Here is a 22,530-nt window from a genome sequence, read left to right on the forward strand (position 1 = left end):
AGCTGGTTTGGCTCAGTGGATAGAATGTCAGCCTGTGGACCGAAGGGTCCCAGGCTCAATTCCAGTCAAGGGCACGTAGCTCGTTTGCAGGCTCCTCTCCAGCTGGGCCCTGGTCAGGGGCATGCAGGAGGCAACCAATCGATGTGTTTCTCTCACATCGATATTTCTCTTTCCCTCTTCCACTGTCTCTAAGAAATCAATAGGAAAATATCCTCGGGTGAGGATTAAAAAATAATAATCTAGCCTAGCTGGTTTGGCTCAGTGGATAGAGCATCGGCCTGCGGACTGAAGGGTCCTGGGTTCGATTCCAGTCAAGGGCACATGCCTGGGTTGCAGGCTCGATCCTCAGTGGGGGGCATGCGGGAGGCAGCCAATGATTCTTATCATTGATGTTTCTCTCTCTCTCTCTCTCTCTCTCTCTCTCTCTCTCTCTCCCTTCCTCTCTGCAATCAATAAAAAATATTAAAAAATAATCTAGGGGGGTGGGGGCAATGGGGGGGATAAGGACACATATCTAATACCTTAATCAATAAAGAAAAAAATTATATATATAAACGTCTAAGTGACTGGCTGAGTATGATGTGTACTGACCACCAGGGGGCAGGCACTCAACACAGGAGCTGCGGAATGACAGCAACTTTGCAGAGTGCCCTCTTGCATTCCGGGACCCCTCAGGGGACGTCGGACTGCTGGTTTCGGCCGATCCCCACAGGCCAGGTCGAGGAACCCCACCTGCTGGAGGGACCCCACTCACTCCCAGATGCCTTGCGAACTCCAGCACCACCCCAGGTGTGGCTGGCCGGAGAGGGACCACGGGAGGTTGGCTCTAGGGCGTGTCCGGCCCATCTTGCCCAGTCCTGCCCTGCTGGCCACCTTCTTATTAATTTCCTTTCAATGTGCACAAATCCATGCACTGGGCCTCTAGTAATAAAATAAAAATAAAATTGGGGTGGGGGGGCGAAACCTTGTGACAATGTCCAAAATCCTCAAAGTCATGAGGGCCTGCCCAGAGTAGGCAATAGGGAGTGCCTGGCTTGCTCCTGACCCATCCACCAGCCCCTCCCAGACCTCCCTGCACCTTCCACTTTTAAATACAAGTACTTACTAGCACACTAAACTAGGGAATACTATGCAGCTATAAAAAAGAGGCATTTCTTCCCCTTTGGGACAGCATGGATGGACCTGGAAAATATCATGCTAAGTGAAATAAGCCAAAGTGAGAAAGACAAATGTTACATGATCTCACTTATTTGTGGAATCTAATAAACAAAATGAATTGCACAACAAAATGAGATCTGAGGCATGGAGGCATAGAACAGACTGACATACCTCGATGTGGGGTTGGGGGGACAAGAAGAGATAAACCAAAGAACTTATATGCTTATATGCATAACCCATGGACGTGGGTAATAGGGTAGTGGAGACCTGGGGACGTGGGTAGGAGCTGGGAGGAGGCGGGGAAAAAGGAGATAAATGGGAGATATCTGTAATACTATCAACAATAAAAAATATATTTAAAAATTTTAAAAGTAAAAAAAAAATTTTAAAAGTTATCGCCAAATCCAAAATAAATAAAAAAAAATAAAATAAAATAAAATAAAATAAAATAAAATAAATACAAGTAATACCTTTAGTGGTAATACTACTTTTTAATATTTGGGCCAAAATTGTGAAGTGGGTAAGATCCAGAGTAAAGATTCCTGTGGGCTCACAGAATTTAATAGGTCAGACAGACTACTTGGAGTCCATTTTCCAGATAAATATGTTGCCGGTGCATCCGATTGTTTTGTCAAGTTCACAGTGACAATAGTGGGCCAAACTCTTGGCAATAAAATTGGATGCGTTTTAAGGAAGCGTTTTCTCATCTCAGTTCTGGGTTAAAACTACATCTCTATTTAGTTTAGAATTGAATAGTATTTACTTCGAACAAGCGCTTTGAAGGAGTTTTTACTCTACTTGAAAGTCCTCAAATTGTTTTGAGAAAAATAAGTCAGGCTGGAAGGATGGCAACAAGAAAATCCTCAAAGTTATAAATCCACCCTTCTTGAGGGCGTCCTGCCCCTCCCCCAATTCCTCCCAGACCTCCCCGCGCCCTCCGCTCTCTGGGAGATACAGTATGGAGCATCCTACCAGCTCCTGCCCCTCCCCCAATTCCTCCCAGATCTCCCTGCGCCTTTGACCGTTAAGCACCGCCCCCAGGCTATGAAAGGGACTGGGGGCAACCAGTTACTTCTAGTTGCTTCCAGTCACCAACGGGTATCTGACGCATGCGCATGCGTACAGGTGCTGACAAGACCACTTGAAGCCTTGCGTTCTCTCTCTGGCCTACCAGTCAACGTGGGGGTGGGACCAAGGAAGGTCCCGTCCTCGAGCCAGGCATGGAGAGTAGCCACGGGAATCCCCACGCTGAGGCGCTGGGGATGGCGACCAAAGCAGAGCCAGAGAAGCCAGAAGAGGCGGCCCTGAGCAAGGAGGGCCAGGACCAAGAGCAGCGCTCTCTGAGGGCCGTCTACATATGGAATGAGAGCCCTAAGGGCAGAAAGGCCAGCTGCCCCCAGAAGGGAGCGCTCAAGTGCCTCGTGCAAGCCTGCGAGGCCCAGGGCGCTCTCCTCAGCACCGTGCGGTTCGAGGAGCTGGACTTCAAGGAGACGGCCGCACTCCATGCCTTCTACCACGCAGGTGAGGCGGGCATCCCCTTCACCCCATCCCATGTCCCGTTCCTGTCAGCTTCCCTCACCCTCGGAAGTGACGCAGCGCCGGCTCCGCCCCATCTTAGCACCCCTGACTTTCTCGAGGAGAGCACCGGCCCGTGGGGGAGGAGACAGTAGGTAGAGGTAGATTTATACCTTTTTACAGATAAAAAAGGGGAGGCCGCCGGCATCTAGCCTTCTTTAGGCTCCTCTCCTTAAACATCTGGTAACCCAAGAGAAAGGTTATAACCCAGACAATGCTGAGGCCTCCTCCCCACCAATTATCCAACTTTTATTTTTTCACTCCTGCCCTGTCCCTTATGGCAGTGGGTTCCAACCCTGGGGAGCTTCTAGAACTTTCAAAGCCAAACCAATGTAGTAACCATCCAAAGAATGGGATTGTTTAATGTTTCCTGGGTGCGGGGCTCCATTTTCAGTGACAGTGGAAATTGGTGTAATACCATTGAGAAACAGTGTGTGCGGGAGGGAGGTGGGGCTCTTAGAAATGCCACAGTGTTCTTTTGTACACTTTAACTGAGCGTTGTCCAGCTCTCACGATCTAGCGCTGTCCAGTTTCCAGTCTTTGAGCTCTAGCTCTCCCGCTCCAAGTCTCGCGGGCTCTCCAGCTCCGGGATCTCATGCTCCAGCTCCAGGTCTCGCGGGATCTAGCTTCGGGAACTCCTGCTTCAGATCTAGGTCTCCCGCACTCCAGCTCCTGGATTGCCCGCTCCAGTTCCAGGATTGCCCACTCCATTTCCAGGTCCTATGCGCTTCAGCTCCAGCTCTTGTGTGCTCCAGTTCCAGGTCTTACGTGCTTCAACTCCAGGTCTTGCGGGCTCCAGTTCCAGATTTTGAGCACTTGCTCTAGTTCTCCCTCCAGCTCTCTGGCTCTCCAGTGCTCAAGTTCTCTCTCCTCCTCCCTCCCTCTCCATCTCTCTCTCTCCCTGCTCCTCCCTCCACCTCCTTCTCACGCCCTCCCTCCCCTTCCCTCTCCCTCCATCTCTCCCCCTTCCTCCCCCTCCCTCCCTCCCCCTCCTTCTCCCCCTCTCTCTCCCTCTCCCTCCCTCCCTCTCCCTATCTCCTGCTCCCCTCCACCTCCCCTTCCCCTCCCTTCTCCCTCTCCCTCTATATCCCTCTCCCTCCCCCTCCCTCACCCTCCCTCCCCCTCTCTCCCTCCCCATCCCTCTCCATCCCTCCCTCTCTCCCTCTTCCTCCTTCCCTCTCTCTTCCTCCCTCTCTCTCCCTCCCTCTCCCTCCCTCTCCCTCTCCATCTCCTGCTCCCCTCCACCTCCCCTTCCCCTCCCCTCTCCCTCTCCCTCTCCCTCTCCCTCTCCCTCTCCCTCTCCCTCTCCCTCTCCCTCTCTCTCCCTCTCTCTCCCTCGCCCTCCCTCGCCCTCCCTCCCCCGTCTCTCTTCCTCCTTCCCTCTCTCTCTCTCTCTCTCTCTCTCCTTCCCTCTCCCTCTCCATCTCCTGTTCCCCTCCACCTCCCCTTCCCCTCCCCTCTCCCTCTCCCTCTCTCTCCCTCTCCCTCCCCTTCCCTCTCTCTCCCTCCCCCTCCCTCTCCCCATCTCTCTCTCCCTCTCCCTCCCTCTCTCTCTCCCTCTCCCTCCCCTCTTTCTCTCTCTCTCTCCCTCCCCTCCCTCTCCCTCTCCTTCTCCCTCCCTCCCCCTTCCTCTCTCCCTCTCCCCTTCACACTCTCCTGCTCATGCTCCCTCACTTTCTCTCTCACTCTCTCTCTTATTCCCTCACTCCCGCTCGCACTTTCTCTAGCTCTCATTCTATTTTGCTCCCTTGATCTTTCTCACTCTCTCACTCTCCTACTCTCTCTTGCTCTCTATACTCCTCTCCGCCCCCCTCTCTCTCTCCCTTCCACACTCTAAAAGTCAGTGGATGGGGATTTAACAAAAAAGCCCAGTGGTGCAGCTCAGTGGTTTAGTGTTGATCCATGAACCATGAGGTCACAGGTTGGATTCCTGTGGGGGACACATGACCAGTGGGGAGGGGGTGCAGGAGGCAGCCAATTTATGTTTCTCTCTATCCCATTCCTTTCCCTTTCTCTCTCTATAAAATAAAATAAAAAACATTACAGTAATGGATGCACCCTACCTTACAGTATAATGTTTCTTTTTATTTATTTATTTTGCCTTGTCAGCTGGAAGAGCAACATGTAAAGTGAGTTAAATCATGCTACACTTTGTATTACAAACATTTCACTGTGAGTGGTCTGATATGTCACTCCCCTGTTCTGAATCTAGGACACAACTCCAGGGGTATTTAAGCTACATTGTCAAGTTGATGGCAGTTGTGTGAGTCAGGAGCATGGCACAGGAATGTATAACAGTTTGAAATAGGATAAAGAAAAAAATGAACAAAATGTCTCTAGACAGGATGGATAAAGACATTATTTTCTAGTCATCATAAATGGACTGCTATGTTTAAGTGGAAATGTATAACCTAAAGCTAAACATACAAATTGGTAGTCTCACACCAAAAACAGCAAGTCAAAGATTACAAATGGTGCAGTACTATTATATAAAGTTCTAAGACATACAAAACTAAACAATATACTGTTTAGGAATGCATACATTATAATAATGTATAATATGCATATACATGTGTACAGTTATATGCAGGAAACTGGTAAATACAGAGATCAGGACAGAGGTGTTCTTGAGCAGGAGGGTGGGGCTCCCAATAGTACAGATGATGCTCTGTGTCTTGGGCTGCATGGTGAGTGTTTCGTTTTTCATTTCATTATACCTTATACTTTGTATGTAAGCTAAATATATTATTTGACTATGATATATTTCCTATTAAAAATACATCCCCCAGCAATTTTTAAGTTAAGCTACATTCCCAGCACCCTGCAGAAGGAAGATTTTTTTAAAAAAATTCTTGTTGCTTTTCTTCTAGAGTTCATGTGGTAGTTAATTTTAAGCAAGTCATTCTTTACTTGTGCTTTACCTTAAAGGCCAGTAGAAATACAAACTGTGGCAGCTTCCCATTGGTGATTGTCAGGAAGTAGATTAAGTAGATAGATCACCTTTCTCACCTATGCCCTGTCTCTCCTTGTTCATTTCAGATATTGCTGTAGTGGACATGAGTGATATTTCCAAACAGCTTTCACTATTCTACCATCTCGGAATTCGAGAAAGCTTCAACATGACCAATAATGTGATCCTGTACTGTGATACCGACATTGCCACTGCTCTTTCATTGAAGGTAAAGGACATGGCTCACCTCTCCTGAATACTTCATTTTGGGAAAGCAGTATTTACTTGAAACAAATAAAGACTTGCTTGTACAACTTGATCCAATCCTATACATTAAAAAAAATAATTGCTTGACTTAGATAATAATAAGACGACATTTAACAGTTACCAAAATGGGCAAAAAGTTTTGGCATAGATATAGTGAGTATTTAATGTTATTTTCCCCTCAGTGTAAAGCAGAGTAAAGCTGAAAACTTGTGTGTTTAGGCACAACTCAGTAATGATTGAGAACTTTTAAATATACTTTGGCAAGTTTTATACAAATGCTTTTTTGGTTAATATTCTTTTTTTGAATGTCTAAGGTGAGCTACTACAAAATTCAGCTAATTAATATTGTTGAACATCTTAATGTTGGTCAGGCAATCTTGATCCGTGTTAAATCACTTGAGGAATAAAACATTAGTTTGTTGACAACAGTGTTACTCAACCTTGATTGTACTTCAGAATCACTTGGAGCACTTGTAAATATCCCAGGCCCCTGGCCATACCCCAGACCAATAACATCACAGTCTTGAGGGAACATTTTTAACCTCCATAATCTGCAACTAGGGTTGAAGACCAGTGCCAGTGCTTCAGAGTTAACTTTCATGGACATCATAATTTTCTGATAGCAAGTTGGACATTTTTGTGTTTCTTGAGATTTAATATTAACCAGCTTGTTCTGGGCTCTATAATAATTTGGGATTATTTCTTGGTAGAAATTCCACCTTCTTCAGATGTATAACCTGTATGTGTTATATACCACATACACTTCACATAGGTGTGTGCTCTACTATAGCACAGAAATGTGTTTTAAGAAGTCATTCATAAGACATTGAAAGAAGAAACTATTTTATTATTGTACTGTACATTGTAGAATAGTTTCCCAAAAGGCTGTAAACCAATCTAAATTACTTTAGATATTAATTTCTCCTTTTACTGATTTTCACTAAGGTAGTTATGCTTAGAAATATTTAGAATTAGAAAATATGAAAGGGCCCATTATTAAGTATATTTTTATGAGAAACATGAAATTAGTATGTATTTTTCCCAATGTAATACATTTTTTTCCTCAGCTGTGCCTCAGTGAATTCCTCTGGAAAGTCCTATGACCTAGATAAGTTTTAATTTTTAATGATATGGAATAATATTTTCTGAAATGAAAGTGGGTAGTCAGTTATATCTGATGCCAGAAGAAGCAATCTGCACTTGTTGTCAGGAAATAGAAATCTCAGAACATGTAAAAACGTTTTAAGGGGCAGCTCTAATTGTGTTTTATTTTTTGGGCAAATGTTGGCTTGCAGTGCATAAATGATCCAATCAAGGGCTGCATAAACATTATGCTAAGTTAACTGATTAAAATTGTTGTCATTGCATTTGAAAATTCCTAGACAACTATAGTGAGGGGTCAGGAATCCTACCAGTGACACCCCTTCCATAGGAAGGTTTTCTGTGGGAGTGGCAGCCTTCGCATGGATGAGTCAAGAAGTGTCTTAGACCTGAGGATACCACGGTGCTTCCCATGCACTTCCTCGCTGTCACTGACATTCCTCACTGGGAAGACAAGGAGTAGGGTATTCAGAGCCCCAAACTTGAATCTCAATCTCTCTTGGGACAAAAGCATTGCCATTGTTATAGGAAAATTCTTATAATCATATATGCCCCCCAGTAGTTCCAAAGCTAACCAATTTTGATAAATTTTCCTTAGAACATGCATTTTACAATTCTTAAAGGCTCATTTTATTTGAAGCTTTTTGCAGGGGAGGTTTCAACTGATTTACTCTGGATGATTGGTTGGGACAAAGTACTTGCTTATGGAAATTAACTGTTTTGGAAAAACACTGTATTCAGATCATCTTTTCTTTTTCTTTTCAGGATATGGTAACTAAGAAAAACACAGTAAGTATTTTCAGATTTTTTTAAAATATATATTTTATTGGTTTTTCACAGAGAAGAAGGGAGAGGGATAGAGAGTTAGAAACATCAATGAGAGAGAGAGAAACATAGATCAGCTGCCTCCTGCACACTCCCCACTGGGGATGTGCCCGCAACCAAGGTACATGCCCTTGACCGGAATCGAACCTGGGACCCTTGAGTCCGCAGGCCGACGCTCTATCCACTCAGCCAAACCGGTTAGGGCTATATTTTCAGATTTTTAACTTCATAAATGTAAATGGGTAAAATGTTTGCCTGAAAATCCCACAGATAGCAAAGTGATTTCTAATTGTGCCTGTTGATTGTGTTTCTAAGGGGGATAGCTAGAACCCCCTGTCCCTTAAGCTGCCAGCTAGCTCAGGCCCCAATCAGCTATCCAGACTGTGAGCCAGAAGGCAAAGTCAGGCAAGTATACTTGTTCTTTGTTATATACTAGGACTGCGAGCCTGACCTGATGGGTGATTGCCAGAGGGGAGGAGAATTGAGGGACTAGGTAAGAGAGGTAAAGGGATTAAGAAGTACATATTGGAAACTACAGAATAGTCACAGGGATGTAACCTACAGCATAGGGAATATAGTCAGTATTGTAATAACTATGCATGATGCCAGTTGGGTACTGGAAATATCGAGGGGAACACTTTGTAAAGATATGATTGTCTAATCACTATGCTGTACACCTGAAACCAATACAAAATAATACTGAAAGTAAACTGTAGTTGAAAAATTAAAAATAAAAGTAAAAAATAAAATCAAATAAATTATATATATATATATATATATATATATATATATATATATATATATATATATATATTTACTTTTGCTGGAATCAGTACCTAGTACCCTCATACTTCCCACCCAAGTTTTTCTAACAATGGAAAAACATGAACTTATACCCCAGTTAATATGAGGGCTTAGCTACATTTCCTGCCACAGCTAAAAAGAAATGGTACAGATTTCCAGTTCCTTCTGTCCCATTTATGTGCTAAAGTTTCCCAATTTGGCTTAAAAGTTCCTGCAATGGCATATTGATAATGCTGTGTTGGTTTGAACTGTATAATAAAGCCCCCACCCTATAAACATTCAAATAAGGTCATGTCCTTGGAAATTGTGCCAAGGTTATCCTGTACTTTTGCGTGCCCCCCAAACTGCCCATCCTTCTAGACCAGTGGTCGGCAAACCGCGGCTCGCGAGCCACATGCGGCTCTTTGGCCCCTGAGTGTGGCTCTTCCACAAAATACCATGTGCGGGCATGCACGTACAGTGCGATTGAAACTTCATGGCCCATGCGCATAAGTCGGTTTTCAGCCTGGGCGAGTCTAATTTAAAGAAGTGGCGTTAGAAGAAGTGGGGGGTGTGGGTCTGTGGGGCGACTGGAGATGCAGCGTGGGGGAGGTACATCATTTTGAGGTACGTTCGCTGAGGTCGACCCCTTCCAACTCTCCCATCCACACTCATCTATCTGAAACAAGTATATAAGACGAGTGTGGATGGGAGAGTTGGAAGGGGTCGACCTCAGTGAAGGTTCCTCAATCAGATTGAGGACGTTTTTAGCAAAGGCCAGCTTAGGAGTACCCTAATTAAGTTAATAACAATGTATCTACCTATATAGTTTAAGTTTAAAAAATTTGGCTCGCTTCTCGAGCCGCCAGCCACTGCCACCGCCCCCAGCTCCCCCGCAGCGGGGAGGGCGCCAGGTCATTGCATCCAGAGGGGCCCAGAAGGGGAAGGAGGCAGTGCCTCCACTGAAGCAGCTGCACCCACAATGCAGAGCATAAAGTGTGTGGTGGTGGGCGATGGGGCTGTGGGCAAGACATGCCTGCTCATCTGCTACACAACTAACGCCTTCCCCAAGGAATACATCCCCACAGTGTTCGACAATTACAGCGCCCAGAGCGCAGTTGATGGGCGCACAGTGAACCTGAACCTGTGGGACACAGCCGGCCAGGAGGAGTACGACCGCCTCCGCACTCTCTCCTACCCTCAGACCAACGTCTTTGTCATCTGTTTCTCCATTGCCAGTCCACCCTCTTATGAGAATGTGCGGCACAAGTGGCATCCAGAGGTGTGCCACCACTGCCCTGATGTGCCCATCCTCCTGGTGGGCACCAAGAAGGACCTGAGAGCCCAGCCTGACATCCTGCGGCGCCTCAAGGAGCAGGGCCAGGCGCCCATCACACCGCAGCAAGGCCAGGCACTGGCCAAGCAGATCCATGCTGTGCGCTACCTCGAGTGCTCAGCCCTGCAGCAGGATGGCGTCAAGGAAGTGTTCGCTGAGGCTGTCCGGGCTGTGCTCAACCCCACACCGATCAAGCGTGGGCGGTCCTGTGTCCTCTTGTGACCCTGGCACTCAGCTTGGAGGCTGCCCCTGTCCCCCCACCAGTTGTGCCTTGGCGCCTTGTCTGCCCCCAGCTGTGCCTTGTGCCTTAAAGACTAATTCTGGCACCCCTTGCCAGGGGGCTCCCTGAATGCCTGTTTCTCCTTGAGGAGGCCCACAGGGAAAGGGGCTTTGGGTCCCAATCTGCTTGGGAATACCAGGTATTCTTGAGAGCTCACCCAGGTTAAGGTTGGACCCTTCCCCAAGAAGCCAACCCAGTGCCCCTCCCCATTTTTCCCTACTGACCAGTTGATCCAGCTTTCCACACAGAGGTTGCTGCCTATTGTGGTGCCTTCTCTCAGGTTAGGAGCTCTTAGCCATCCCTAACCTCTCCCTTGCTGCTCTTCGAATTGCTCCCCCCTCAAGATGCTCTCTCCCTTCCCTAATGAAGGAACCACAAAATCCTGAGAAGATGAATGTGCCCTAACTTGTCTCCATGTGCCCCAGGCCTTACGCATTGCTGACTGACTCAGCCCCCCACCCCACCCCCAATCAGCTCCTACCCCCATCAGCATCAATAAAACCTCCTGTCTCCAGTGGGAAAAAAATTGGCTCTCAAAAGAAATTTCAATCGTTGTACTATTGATATTTGGCTCTGTTGACTAATGAGTTTGCTGACCATTGTTCTAGACCTATGTCTTTGTGGTTTGAGAAATTGTGACCTAGACTAGGAACGGTTTCTTTGTTCCCTTCCCCCCCCCCCCCAGCCTCCTTCCTAGTGGCCCTTCTAGAAGGGAAGCACCTCATGCCTTTTTTCCTATTTCACCTGGAGTTCCCAGAGGGAGAGGGAGAAAAGATCCCAGGAGGTAGAGTTCTCGTGAGGGTGCCCTCCACAAGGGAGCAGGAGCTTTACTTGACTTTATCCCCTCGACAGAAGGCCCCAACCTGAAGATGTGGGGCCCAGGCTTCTTCTTGTCCATGCAGAGTTCCCTACCTGAGGCAAAGCCTTCACCTTCCTCCAATTCAGATCATGAAGTTCTAGAAAGAAAACAAGTGGATTACCACAGCAGCCTGGGTTTAGCAAACCATCATGTAAAACGAGGCATCAGGGTAATTTTGAGTTCCTCTTGGAGGATAAAATGGGAAGATATGTCACTTCATTTTGTCCCATTTACATACTGATATTGTCTACTTACAGGGAGTCTTTCCTGTTCTTTCTAGATATCTATTTCTTAAATTACCTTCTTCATGGAGACGGGGACGGGGCGGGGGCAGGGGGAGGTCCAGTCAAAAGAGATTGAGCCTGGGGCCAGGAGGCACAGGTTGTAGTCCAGCCCTCTCTCTGAGGAACTTTGGGTAGTCACTCCACCTCCCTGACCCCACCCTAATTATCAGTGTCCTCATCAATAAAAAGAGGTTGAATTCTGTCATTTTGTTCATAGATAACTTCCAGTACTTAATGTCTGTCATTCCATTTTTGTCACACAAGTGAAAAGGCATAATTTGGATTTAATGCAAGGAATGTCTAGGAAACAGTTATTCCTTAAAACAAGAATTACATTAAGACATGGTGCAAGGAAGAACACTCTTTTTCCATCCTAACTGTTGGATATATCAGGGTCTATTCCAGGAGACTTAGTGTAGTTCTGTTACCATTCCACTTTAGTATACCCTCCTTCACTAGAACTTTCTCCCTCCTAAACAACCAGGAAGTCCTTTCATTCTTGTTCTAATTATACCATGGCACCATTCTCCCTAAGTTTTTGTTTGTTTGTTTTTTAGGAATGAACTTATTCTAAAGGTTTTGGGAATTAATCTGCTAAATTTGGCATTACTTTAGAATTACTTTAGGTACTAGTTGCCATGCTTCATGTGGTATGAGAAATTAGAGCATTCAGGGGAACAAATAAAAGACCAGAGGTGTCTGGAAGGTTATAAAATAGCATCTAAGAGAAAAGGGTGAAGGGACATAAACCTTGAGAGGTATTGTTTTTGGTAATTTTCAAATGTTGTCCACTAATGGAATATAGACAGTTTTTTCTTCTACTTCAGATGCCATGGAAGTAGGGCAAACTCAAAAAAAGGTTGGGTTCAGCAGACTGAACAGCTCACAACTAATGTTGATTAAATATTGCAATTGAATATCAAAGTAAATGAGGTGCTTTTTAAATGAGGTTGATTAAATGTTGAAATCAAATATCAAAGTAAATGAGGTGCCTTCTGCTAACTTGCCCCTCATTATGGATTGGAGTAATGCTGCTTGGAGCTGGGGTCTGGTTCATATAACTTCAGAGTTTCATAAAATGACTTCTTTTTCATCTGTCTTCAGTTATGCTATTTTCTACTGCTTTAAAGATAGTAAAGATAGCCACTTCAGCATTTTATCACTTCAGAAAACATGTTTATATGAAAGATAAAGGTTGTGCCTTTATGAAAACGAGTGAAAATATAACCAACCCCAAGAGATTATCTATTAAACCTTAGAACTTTCTGGTATTTTGTGATTAGTGTACATAGTCCACAGATGTTCTTTAACTTTGTTTTAATTTTTCTTTGTAAGAATAACCATAACTTCAAAGTATGGTATGTATGTTTTGCAGGTTGATTTCACCCCTGGAAGTAGCCTCTGTAATTAATGCATTTAACTTAGAAAAAGCTGTATTCCTTACTTGAATTCTCATTTTTAGAGAAAGTGTGTTTCTCAAGATATATCTGCATTAGGGCAAAATACTTAGATAAATTTATTAGTTTAGTTTTTAAAATTAAATGCAAGAAGTCAGACGAACTATTTCTGACACCATGTAAATTCTTTAAAACTTAGTGTCAAAAATAAAACATTGATTTAGTACACTTTAAAGGTACTGTTTATGCTTTACAAAGAATCACAATTCATAGTCAAATTGTAATTATTCCATAGAAAAATAGTTTTACTAGTATGAGTATTATTTGATAATATAACATTTTTTAAAATCCTTTTTGAAAACATCTCTGAGACTAATCATATTTATTAGTATTGCTTCTTGCAAAACAGTTCTTACTCAACAAAATTTATGATAGTTAACCTGTGGTTAAATTATCAAATATATGGCTTTTCCATTGATGCTGAAAAAAACCCAGAAAAAAATGCCCTTACATTGCAATTCTTGGTTATCTTATTTGGGGGGCATGTAATAAAATGATGTGATTTCTGAGATTTTAAACCCCTAAAACCTCTGCCAATGAAGTTCTGAGACATACACAGATCAGTTCAGTATTTAAAACCAAATTTTTGTCATATATCTATGTGTTAGAGCTTATGAAATTGAGTGGTTTCCTATTCTGTGCCTAATAGATTTGTAGTCATATTACACAAGTTGTGATAATACTTAGGCATTTTCTCCTTCCCTGTACCACCAGGTTCCAAGTCCACAGCTATGCTTCTGCATCAATTGCTTTGTGAAACCTTTTTGTTTCTTTTTTCCAGGTATCTAGTGGAAATTATCATTTCATCCCATACACCATAACACCATGTGCTGAATACATTTGCTGTGAGTGCAATCTCCAGAGGGATGCCTCAGAGGACTTGCAAACCAACTGGGACACCATGCTGAATCCCCTGCATGGGACCTTGGTGGACAGATTCATTAGCCTCCTCAGGAACATCCAAATAACCTCATGGTAACTCCCCTCAGCATTCAACAACCCTGGGCACTTTGTCACAATCTTCCCATCACATTCATGGAGGTGATACCCCCTCAAAAGATCGTAGCACCTGGAGAATGGGGAACCCCTATCAATCATTTTGTTTGTTTGTTTGTTTCATTTTTAAATCTTTATTGTTGAGAGTATTACAGTTCTCTCCCTTTTACCCCCATTGCCCCCCATTCACCGGCTCCTGCCCCACCCTAGGCTGTCCATAGGTACGATCTTCGTTAATCTCTTCCCACCCCACTTCTGAGATTCACCAGTCTGTTCAATGCATCTATGCCTCTGATTCTGCTTTATTCACCCATTTATTTTTTTCATTAGATTCCTTGTTTATTTATTTTGATTTTAGATTCTATTGTTGATAGACATATTTGTTGCCATTTTATTCATATTTTTATCTCTTCTTCCTCCTCATCCTCCAACAACAATATTTCTTGTAATACTGGTTTAGTGGTGATTAATTCCTTTAGTTTTTTCTTGTTTGTGAAGCTCTTTATCTGACCCTCAATTCTAAATGAGAACTTTGTAGGGTAGAGTAATCATGCTATTCATCACTTTGAATATTTCTTGCCACTCCCCTCTGGCCTGCAAAGTTTCTATTGAGAAAGCGGCTGACAGTCTCTATGTTTAACCTTTGGCATTTTAATTATGATGTTTCTTGGTGTGGGTCTCTTTGGGTTCCTCTTGTTGGGGACTCTCTGTGCTTCCTGGACTTGTAAGTCTATTTCTTTCACCAGGTATGGGAAGTTATCTGTCATTATTTCTTCAGATAGGTTTTCAATATCTTGCTCTCTCTTCTTCTTCTGGCACCCCCATAATTCAAATGTTGAATCCCTGTAAATTGTTCTTTATTTCAGTTAGTGTAGGCTTAATTTCTGATTGGTCATTTTTCATGTCTTTGGCATTCTCACTAATATCCTTGAAAGTCTCATGAAGACCCTCAAGTAACCTTATAACCATGGTTTTGAACTCTGTATCCAGTAGTTTGCTTGCTTCTATTTCTTTCATTTGTGACATGTTTCCTTGTCTCAGCGTTTTGGCTGCTTCCTTGTGTTTGTTTCTGTGTATTAAGTAGAGCTTCTCTGTCTCCTGGAATTGGTAGAGTGGCCTTGTGTGGTAGGTGTCCTATAGGACCCAGTGGCTCAGCCTCCCCAGTCACCTGAGCTGGGAACTCTAGGTGTGTCCCTGTGTGGGCTGTGTGCATACTCTTATAGTTAAACCTTGATTGCTGTTGGTGTCACTGAGAGGAGTTGGCCTCCAGGCCAATTGGCTGTGAGGACCAGCTGTGACATAGTGGGAGAGCTGCTGTGCAGGAGGCCAGACCCAGCTATGAAGCAAAGAGGCTTGTGCTGGGTCTTTGGCCTTTTATTGATAGGTTTGATACAGGCTGTCACCAACTGCAGCATTTTTGAGAGAATTTAGCTAATTCTGAAGCCTGAGCCAGGATAGGCCATTCCTATGGAATAGCTGCTGCAAACAGTTTGGGTGGGGCTGCAAATTGGATGGGGCAGAGTCTTAGGGAATCATCAGGGCAGAGCAAACAGTGTGGGCCACACTGTTTGATACTCAGATTTGACTGCCAGTCAGCCCTGCGATAGGGGAGGTCCCAGCACAGGAACAATGACCCCTGCAAGCACCCCTGTCTGGGAGAAAGATGCCCCTGAGTTCCTGCCCTGATGCCAGATAGTCCAGTTCCTTTCAGTATATGTCTGGGTCCTCCAGAGCCGCCTGGTGCTAGGAGTCTGAGTATGTTCGTGTGCTGGCCCTTTAAATGGAACACCTGGGTCTCCAGGAGCCTCTGTGTCTCTCTGCCATAATCCCTGCTGGTTTTACAACCCATAGTCATGGGGACTTCTCTTCCAATCTCATGAACCCTAGGCTGGGACCCCTTTCTCCTCAGGGGTGGCCTCTGCAGAGGCCATCTCCCTCCCAATTAAAAAAAATGCAGCACACGTGGGTGTCAGACCAGCCCCTTCCGAACCTCCACTCATCCTGCCAGTCTCAATGTGCTTTCTTCTTCTCTAGTTGTAGGACTTCTATTCAACCAGCTTTCAGGAGGTTCTGAATGATGGTTGTTCTGTATTTTAGTTGTAATTTTGTTGTGGTTATTGGAGGTGGCAAGTAAATATTCTTATTCTACAACTTGAAGGCAGAAAAACGATTCTACTTAACCTAAGGATCTAGTTATTTTGCTTGCAGTCCATTTAAAGGATTTACTCCTGTAAGTTGTCAAAAGAAGGATTTGTCCTTTCAAAACAAATGAAAATCTGAGGCACTGGCTGAACAGACTTAAAAAATGTAAAGGGCCACATGTTCCACTTTGGATCAAATCATGGCTCCTTGAACTGTGGAGCATTACTACAGTAGTATTGGTGTTTGGTACACAATAGTAAATAGTCTGTTCTCTTTTTCTACCCCATTACCTCTTCTCTGGATGCAGCTTCTTCTACAGACCTTATGGGAAAAGAAAACTGGAGCTCTGGCCAGGTAGCTCAGTTAGTTGGAGCTCTGTCCTGATGCGCCAGGCTTGTGGGTTTGATCCCGAGTTAGGACACATGCAGGAAGCAACCAAAGAGTGAAAATTTAAAGAAAAGAAGACTGGAAATCCAGACATATGTGGCCACATGCCAACATAGAAAGCAAATGGGGAACTTTTGTAGCACATTCCTGCAAAGCCTCTTGCAATTACATCTTGCTAACTATTGTCTTATTGCACAATGAATATTTTAGTGAAGTTTAGGAAGAAAGCTCTCCCTAGTATCATCTTTTCAGGTCTGACAAAGAGGTAGACTAGCTTGAATTTGCCAGATGAGCGAGGTCTTTTCAAGAAGTGGACTCAAGTTTTGTTTCTCAATCAGTGTGTGTGTGTGTGTGTGTGTGTGTGTGTGTGTGTGTGTCTGTAATCAGTAGGAAAATAACTCTTTTGATTTGGTTTAATTTCAAAGGACTTAAAATACCTGCTAGTTGATTCACACCTTGAACTGGCAGATACCTGGCCATGGTTAGTGAGAGGTTAAATGGTGCTAATGGTTTAAAAATATCTATAATGAGGATGGCAAAGTTTTTAGCTCAAGTGCCAATTCTTAATTGGTAAAGGCTGCCTGGAGCCTTGTGCTGAAAATGGGTTGGAAGCCATTTCCAAGTTCACATTCATTAGCAACATCTTCCCTGGTTCCCAGAGGTAGAAATGGCTGCATGCTTATTACATATTTGATGTCCTCAAGCCATACTCAACTTGGTATTTTGTTTATTTACTTACAAGCTACTATTCTTATTAGGTTTCTTAGTTTAATAAAACTATTTTTCAGAATTACCCTTGAAGAGAAGACTAAACTAAAGTATAACATTTTACTTGTCAGGCTAAACCAGGGGTCCTCAAACTACGGCCCGCGGGCCACATGCAAATACAAATATTGTATTTGTTCCCTTTTTGTTTTTTTACTTCAAAATAAGATATGTGCAGTGTGCATAGGAATTTGTTCATAGTTTTTTGTTTTTTTAAAAAACTATAGTCCGGCCCTCCAACGGTCTGAGAGACAGTGAACTGGCCCCCTGTTTAAAAAGTTTGAGAACCCCTGGGCTAAACTAATAATGCCTTAATAGCTTTGATGCCTTTATAGTCCACCAAATGAATAATGGCTGTCATCCAAGTTAATGACTCATTAGATTAATAATAGAATTTCATGCTCAATAATAGAATTTTAAACACTGGTAGAATCTGCTAATTTGCTTATCATTGGGGTAATAAGCAATAGGCCAGAAAATAAAATATTAAAGCAGTGCACTGATATGTATATGTGTTGTTAATCCTCACCTGAGGACATTTTTTCCATTGATTTTTTAGAGAACAGGAGGGCGGAAGCAAGGGAGAGAGAGAAACATCTTTGTGAGAGAGACACATTGATTGGTACCTCCTGCACACACCTAACCAGGGCCAGGGCCGGGAATCAAACCTACAACCCAAGTACATGCCCTTGACTGGAAATTGAATCTGTGACCTTTTGGTGCAAGGTCCGATGCTCTAACCATCGAACAACACCAACCAGGGCTGCACTGATATTTTTATATCAGAGTGCTCTCTGTGGGGCATTACTTCATTCTTCAAATGTTTTTTTAATTCTTCTTATAAGCATTGGACCAGCCCATGTATTGTATACACAGTTATTTGGCATAGTTTTATAGTTAGTCAAAGTAAGTCACAGTTCTTATATGTTTCTCTTTTTCTGAAGACTTATTTAATTGAGCTTATTCTCTTTTTTTAATGAACAATGTAATTTTACTCTCTCTAGTTAAGTCATTTCAGGTACTTAATGGGTTGACAGCATTACCCCCAGATTGACAATACCCAGTCTTCATTTAAAAATTACTTAGAAATTGGACCACAAATTTGAATCACTCTATGGTCATTATAAGTCAGACTGGATGCATGAAGATGCAACCTGAGGTTTTCATGTTTCCCTTTCCAGTGTTTATCACAAAGAAACCTTGTTCAATGACATCCGGAGAGCCAGAGAGATATACAAGGGCGATGAACTGGCAAAGGAGCTGGCTAGGATCAAACTACACCTAGATGATACCGAAAGTCTGACTTCAGATATCGTCATTAATTTACTGCTGTCCTACTGTGATATCCAGGTATCCAATATAAGTTTAACTGAGGTTAATACATGCAGAGTTCTTCCTTGGCATGAGAAATTCCTCATATGAAGTACTTTTATACTAGGTGCACAGTTAGGTAGCTGTTGTATAGACAAAATAGTATGTGGCTACGTCCTAGGTCACCTATATCTGTTGTAGTGGAAATATTGGAGAAGGTTTTGTCATATCAGATGGCTACTCCAACAAAATCTCATATATGGTATTGCTCACTAAAAGAAATGCAGAATTTAACAGGTTTTTTTGTTTGTTTTTGTGTGTGTTTTTTTTGTGTGTGTGTTTTTAATATAATTTATTGATTTTTTATAGAGAGTAAGGGAGAGGGAGAGGGATAGAGAGTTAGAAACGTCGATGAGAGAGAAACATCGAATCAGTTGCCTCTTGCACACCCCCTACTGGGGATGTGCCCACAACCAAGGTACATGCCCTTGACCAGAATCGAACCTGGGACCCTTCAGTCCGCAGGCTGACGCTCTATCCACTGAGCCAAAGTGGTTAGGGCAGAATTTAATAGTTTTTATGCACTTCATGGTAGGCATTGTTCCAAGCCCTTTGATCCTAATTCATTTCATATTCAAAACAAGCCTATGAGTTGAATACTCTGATTATCCCCATTTTGCAAATGAGGAACATGAGGCACAGAGAAGTTAAGTGACTTGCCCAAGGTCACACAGCAGTTGGCAAGGTCAAGGATTCAAACTAAGGCAACTGGCTCCATTGTCCTTGCTCTTATCTCCTCTACTATGCTGCTTCCTTTAGGCCTTTGTCACTTCCTTCTTTGTTTACCATCACCCATCAGTGACAGGAAGAGCAGGAAGAGACTTCTGGAGAATTCCTGAGACAGGGTTTGTGGGATGTGGTACCATGGAAATGGGCCTGTCCTCCTTCCAAATTTAATTCTGTTGAGCCATTTTTAAGGATATATTGCCTTCCTTCCCTTTGGAGAAATGTACAAGGCAATGTACCTTATCTGCATAATTCCACAAAGCCATATTGGGGATTGTTGGTTAGAGGTCTTTAAATCTAAACAAGAGAGGCATTCATTTAGGACCTGAACCAAGAACAGAGTCAGTCACAAAGGAACTCATGCCCTTAGTGATCAACAGATGCATCCAATTGATTTTAATAGGATTTAACAATGATTAAATTATGCTCCATGGGACAAGAGAATGGGAATGGCCTTTTTTGAAGTCTTTCTTCCTGAGCTGCTGCCTTCCTCCTGTCCTTGCCTTCACACATCTCTTCTTTTTATAACCTTACATTCGTGGAACTCTCAGGCGTAAAGGTGAGCCAGAAGCTTCTTGGAATACACTTTCCTTGGGCAGCTGCATCCAGGTGCAGAGCCACAAACAGGCATGGGATTTCGGTGGGAAGTCCTGTGCTAACTATTTCTGGCTCTCAGCAAATTGGCCAATAACAGCAATTCTAAGCCTGGCTGAAAGGGTAGCAGATGGTACTGCTCAGAGGGGTCCCAGATGAGACAAACATGGTAGCAATTTTCCCTAGGTAATTATGCAGTTTAGGGCAGTGGTTCTCAACTAGGGGACATGTGGATAGTGTCTGGAAGCATTTTTGGTTGTCACATCTAGGAGGTAGAAGCCAGGGATACTGCTTAACAGGATAGTGCCCCACAACAACAAATGACCCAGCCCCAAAATCTCAATAGTGCCAAGGCTGAGAAATACTGGTTTAGATTAATTCATTTGTTTCTGGCAAAATAGGAATGACTGGGATGTTATTTCCCTTTATGTAGCAAATGACTGCAAGATTTCTTATACGTTTATGTCCAGCTCATTTTAACCCACAGCTGTGCTGGTGGTGGTAACTCTCCTGCACTCAAAACATGATAGCTTTTTTCCTGGCTGCTGGGTTGTAAGTAACTTCACTAAATGCTGTCTGTAAAGAAGGCTTATATTTAAATGCCTAGGCTGTCTCATGTTTATTACTGTTCAGAAAAACCTATGAAGATCTGTATTTCCTCTCTTTCTTACCTTGGGACCTCTTGCCAACAGGATTACGATGCAGTGGTAAAGCTGGTAGAAACACTGGACATGCTGCCTATGTGTGATTTGACCGACCAATATAATATTAAATTCCACTATGCATTTGCACTGAACAGGTAAGGATGATAGTGTACGTACTATATAGAGTTTTAAAATAAGTCACCTGTTACATTCTGCTTCCTTCATTTACTCAATGCTCATTGAATGTGAGCCAGATCATGTGTTCAGTGTCAAGGTTATGAAAATGGGCAAGGTCTTGGTCTTCAAGGACTTTGTCTTTGGAACATATATTCTACCTGTGTGGTCAGCCATGTAATTAAAGCTTGCTAGCTCAGAATGATAAAGGTCTTAATGAAGGCTTGTCCAAAGTTTTATGGAAACATAGCAGAGGGAGGAAGTCATTCTGCTTGGGCATTTTCTGGGGTCTTTTTAGTAGGGATTTGAAGACTTAGTAAGAATTACCTCATAGCCCTGGCTTGTAGCTCAGTGGTTACAGTTTCAGCCCATTTACCGAATTGTCTCAGGTTCGCTTCCCAGTCAAGGGTACATACCTGGGTTTCAGTTTTGACCCCCAGCCTCGGTCTGGGCACTTGCAGAAGGCAACCAATCGATGTGTCTTTTTCACATAGATGTGTCTCTCTCCCCCCCACCCCCACCTTTCCTCTCTCTCTGAATAACAATGGAAAAAGTATCCTCAATGAGGACTGGCAACAAAAAACAAAAAAGAATCACTTCATGGGCAGGAGAGAGTGTGGAATGGAGATGGTGAAAAGGCCATTCCACTTGACCAGAACAGAAAAGTGAGCATAGAGTTCTTCATGTGTAATGTGTCTTCAGGGAATAGTCAATGTGACCAGAACACAAGTTGCAGGTAAAGCAAATGCATGCAATCTGATCCTGAATTTTCCGTAAGTATAACTTGGCCAGCTGTCAGCATAGTTACAGTAGGATCTGGCATTAGGTACAGTTTTGAGGAAGTTTAGGGAATTACCTTATACTGATAGAGGAGAAAATAGTGGTGGGCAAGTAGTGATTTTTCCTGCATTACAGTTGACCTTCAACTCTTAGGAAGTGGAGCAAATCATGTCCATATATTAGTTACTAAAGGTTAGTAGTAATGAATGATGTTTGGCCCTAAGATGGCAAGGTCTCCCTGTATTAGAAAAGCCAGGGACAGCCAGCTTTTTCTGATAGCTTCCACTTCACTGTATTCAGAAGCCCATTCAAGACTGCTTCAAGTTTCCACTGAGCAGTTAAACGGCTTGTCTCTCAGTGGTATGAAATTCTTTATGAGCAATTTGTATTTGCTGCTGCTTTTACAAACAGGATTTAATTAGATATGCTAATGCAGCGAGAAGATTCTGACTAGGAATCCAGGCAGCAGGCAAAACAATGGTCTGGAAAAATAATAGAATCAAAGTCCTAGGTTAAAACCAACAAAGCTTGCCAGTCACAAAATTAGAATATACTCATTTTACTCCCTGCATCTTTGGGGCAAGACCTCCAACTCAAGTAAAATTTAACTCATTGAATTACTCAGTAAGTGGAGGGGAAACTGAATGCATGACACATTTATTAGACTATCTGAGGTATCACACTAAAAGAAGAGTTAAAGGTGAGCGATAAGAGAAGATGACACTCTGTAGGCCCTAGAAATGTGTGTAGAGATGATATTAGATGAATGTTACTGAATCCAGCCCATGCTAGAGGGGCTGAAGGCTTGTTTCAGAACCTACAGAAGTCACCTTAGCCTCAGCTTCTGAGCTATCCAGGTGCAGGCCATTGCTCAGGTAGAAGGACATGTCCCCAGGAGGGCAGCGTGGGCTCATTGTCTCTGTAGTAACCACCAGCCTTGTTTTCTTTGTCTCTTCTGTTTATGTTCATTACTGTGACTCATAAGGGTTTTTATAGTATATAAGTTTTCTCTTATTTTATTTTTTCTTTTTCTTATTCATTTGTTGAAAAAGTATTTGTCCTGTAGAGCTTCCAAA

The 22,530-nt window shown here is 43.3% G+C and overlaps 2 protein-coding genes across 2 annotated transcripts in view; both read left to right on the forward strand.

The window, feature by feature from the left end:
* Positions 1-2,420: 2,420 nt before the first annotated feature.
* The window catches only part of MAP3K15 (mitogen-activated protein kinase kinase kinase 15), an 81,468-nt gene continuing 61,358 nt past the window's right edge, over positions 2,421-22,530 (forward strand). The window contains exons 1-6 of the mRNA XM_059679779.1: positions 2,421-2,679; positions 5,773-5,912; positions 7,817-7,840; positions 13,657-13,850; positions 18,347-18,515; positions 20,549-20,655. Of these exons, the coding sequence (XP_059535762.1) occupies positions 2,421-2,679; positions 5,773-5,912; positions 7,817-7,840; positions 13,657-13,850; positions 18,347-18,515; positions 20,549-20,655 (893 nt within the window). The remainder of the gene's footprint in view (positions 2,680-5,772; positions 5,913-7,816; positions 7,841-13,656; positions 13,851-18,346; positions 18,516-20,548; positions 20,656-22,530) is intronic.
* Positions 9,519-10,765, forward strand: LOC132224486 (rho-related GTP-binding protein RhoG-like). Its single transcript, XM_059679691.1, has one exon. The coding sequence runs from the start codon at positions 9,642-9,644 to the stop codon at positions 10,215-10,217; it is 576 nt and encodes a 191-aa protein (XP_059535674.1). The 5' UTR covers positions 9,519-9,641; the 3' UTR covers positions 10,218-10,765.

Source organism: Myotis daubentonii, chromosome X (genome assembly GCF_963259705.1).
Source record: "Myotis daubentonii chromosome X, mMyoDau2.1, whole genome shotgun sequence".
NCBI classification, from domain to species: domain Eukaryota; kingdom Metazoa; phylum Chordata; class Mammalia; order Chiroptera; family Vespertilionidae; genus Myotis; species Myotis daubentonii.

Bases quoted from the DNA above. Each gene is read 5' to 3' on its own strand.
- LOC132224486 (XM_059679691.1), top strand. From the start codon at position 9,642: ATGCAGAGCATAAAGTGTGTGGTGGTGGGCGATGGGGCTGTGGGCAAG.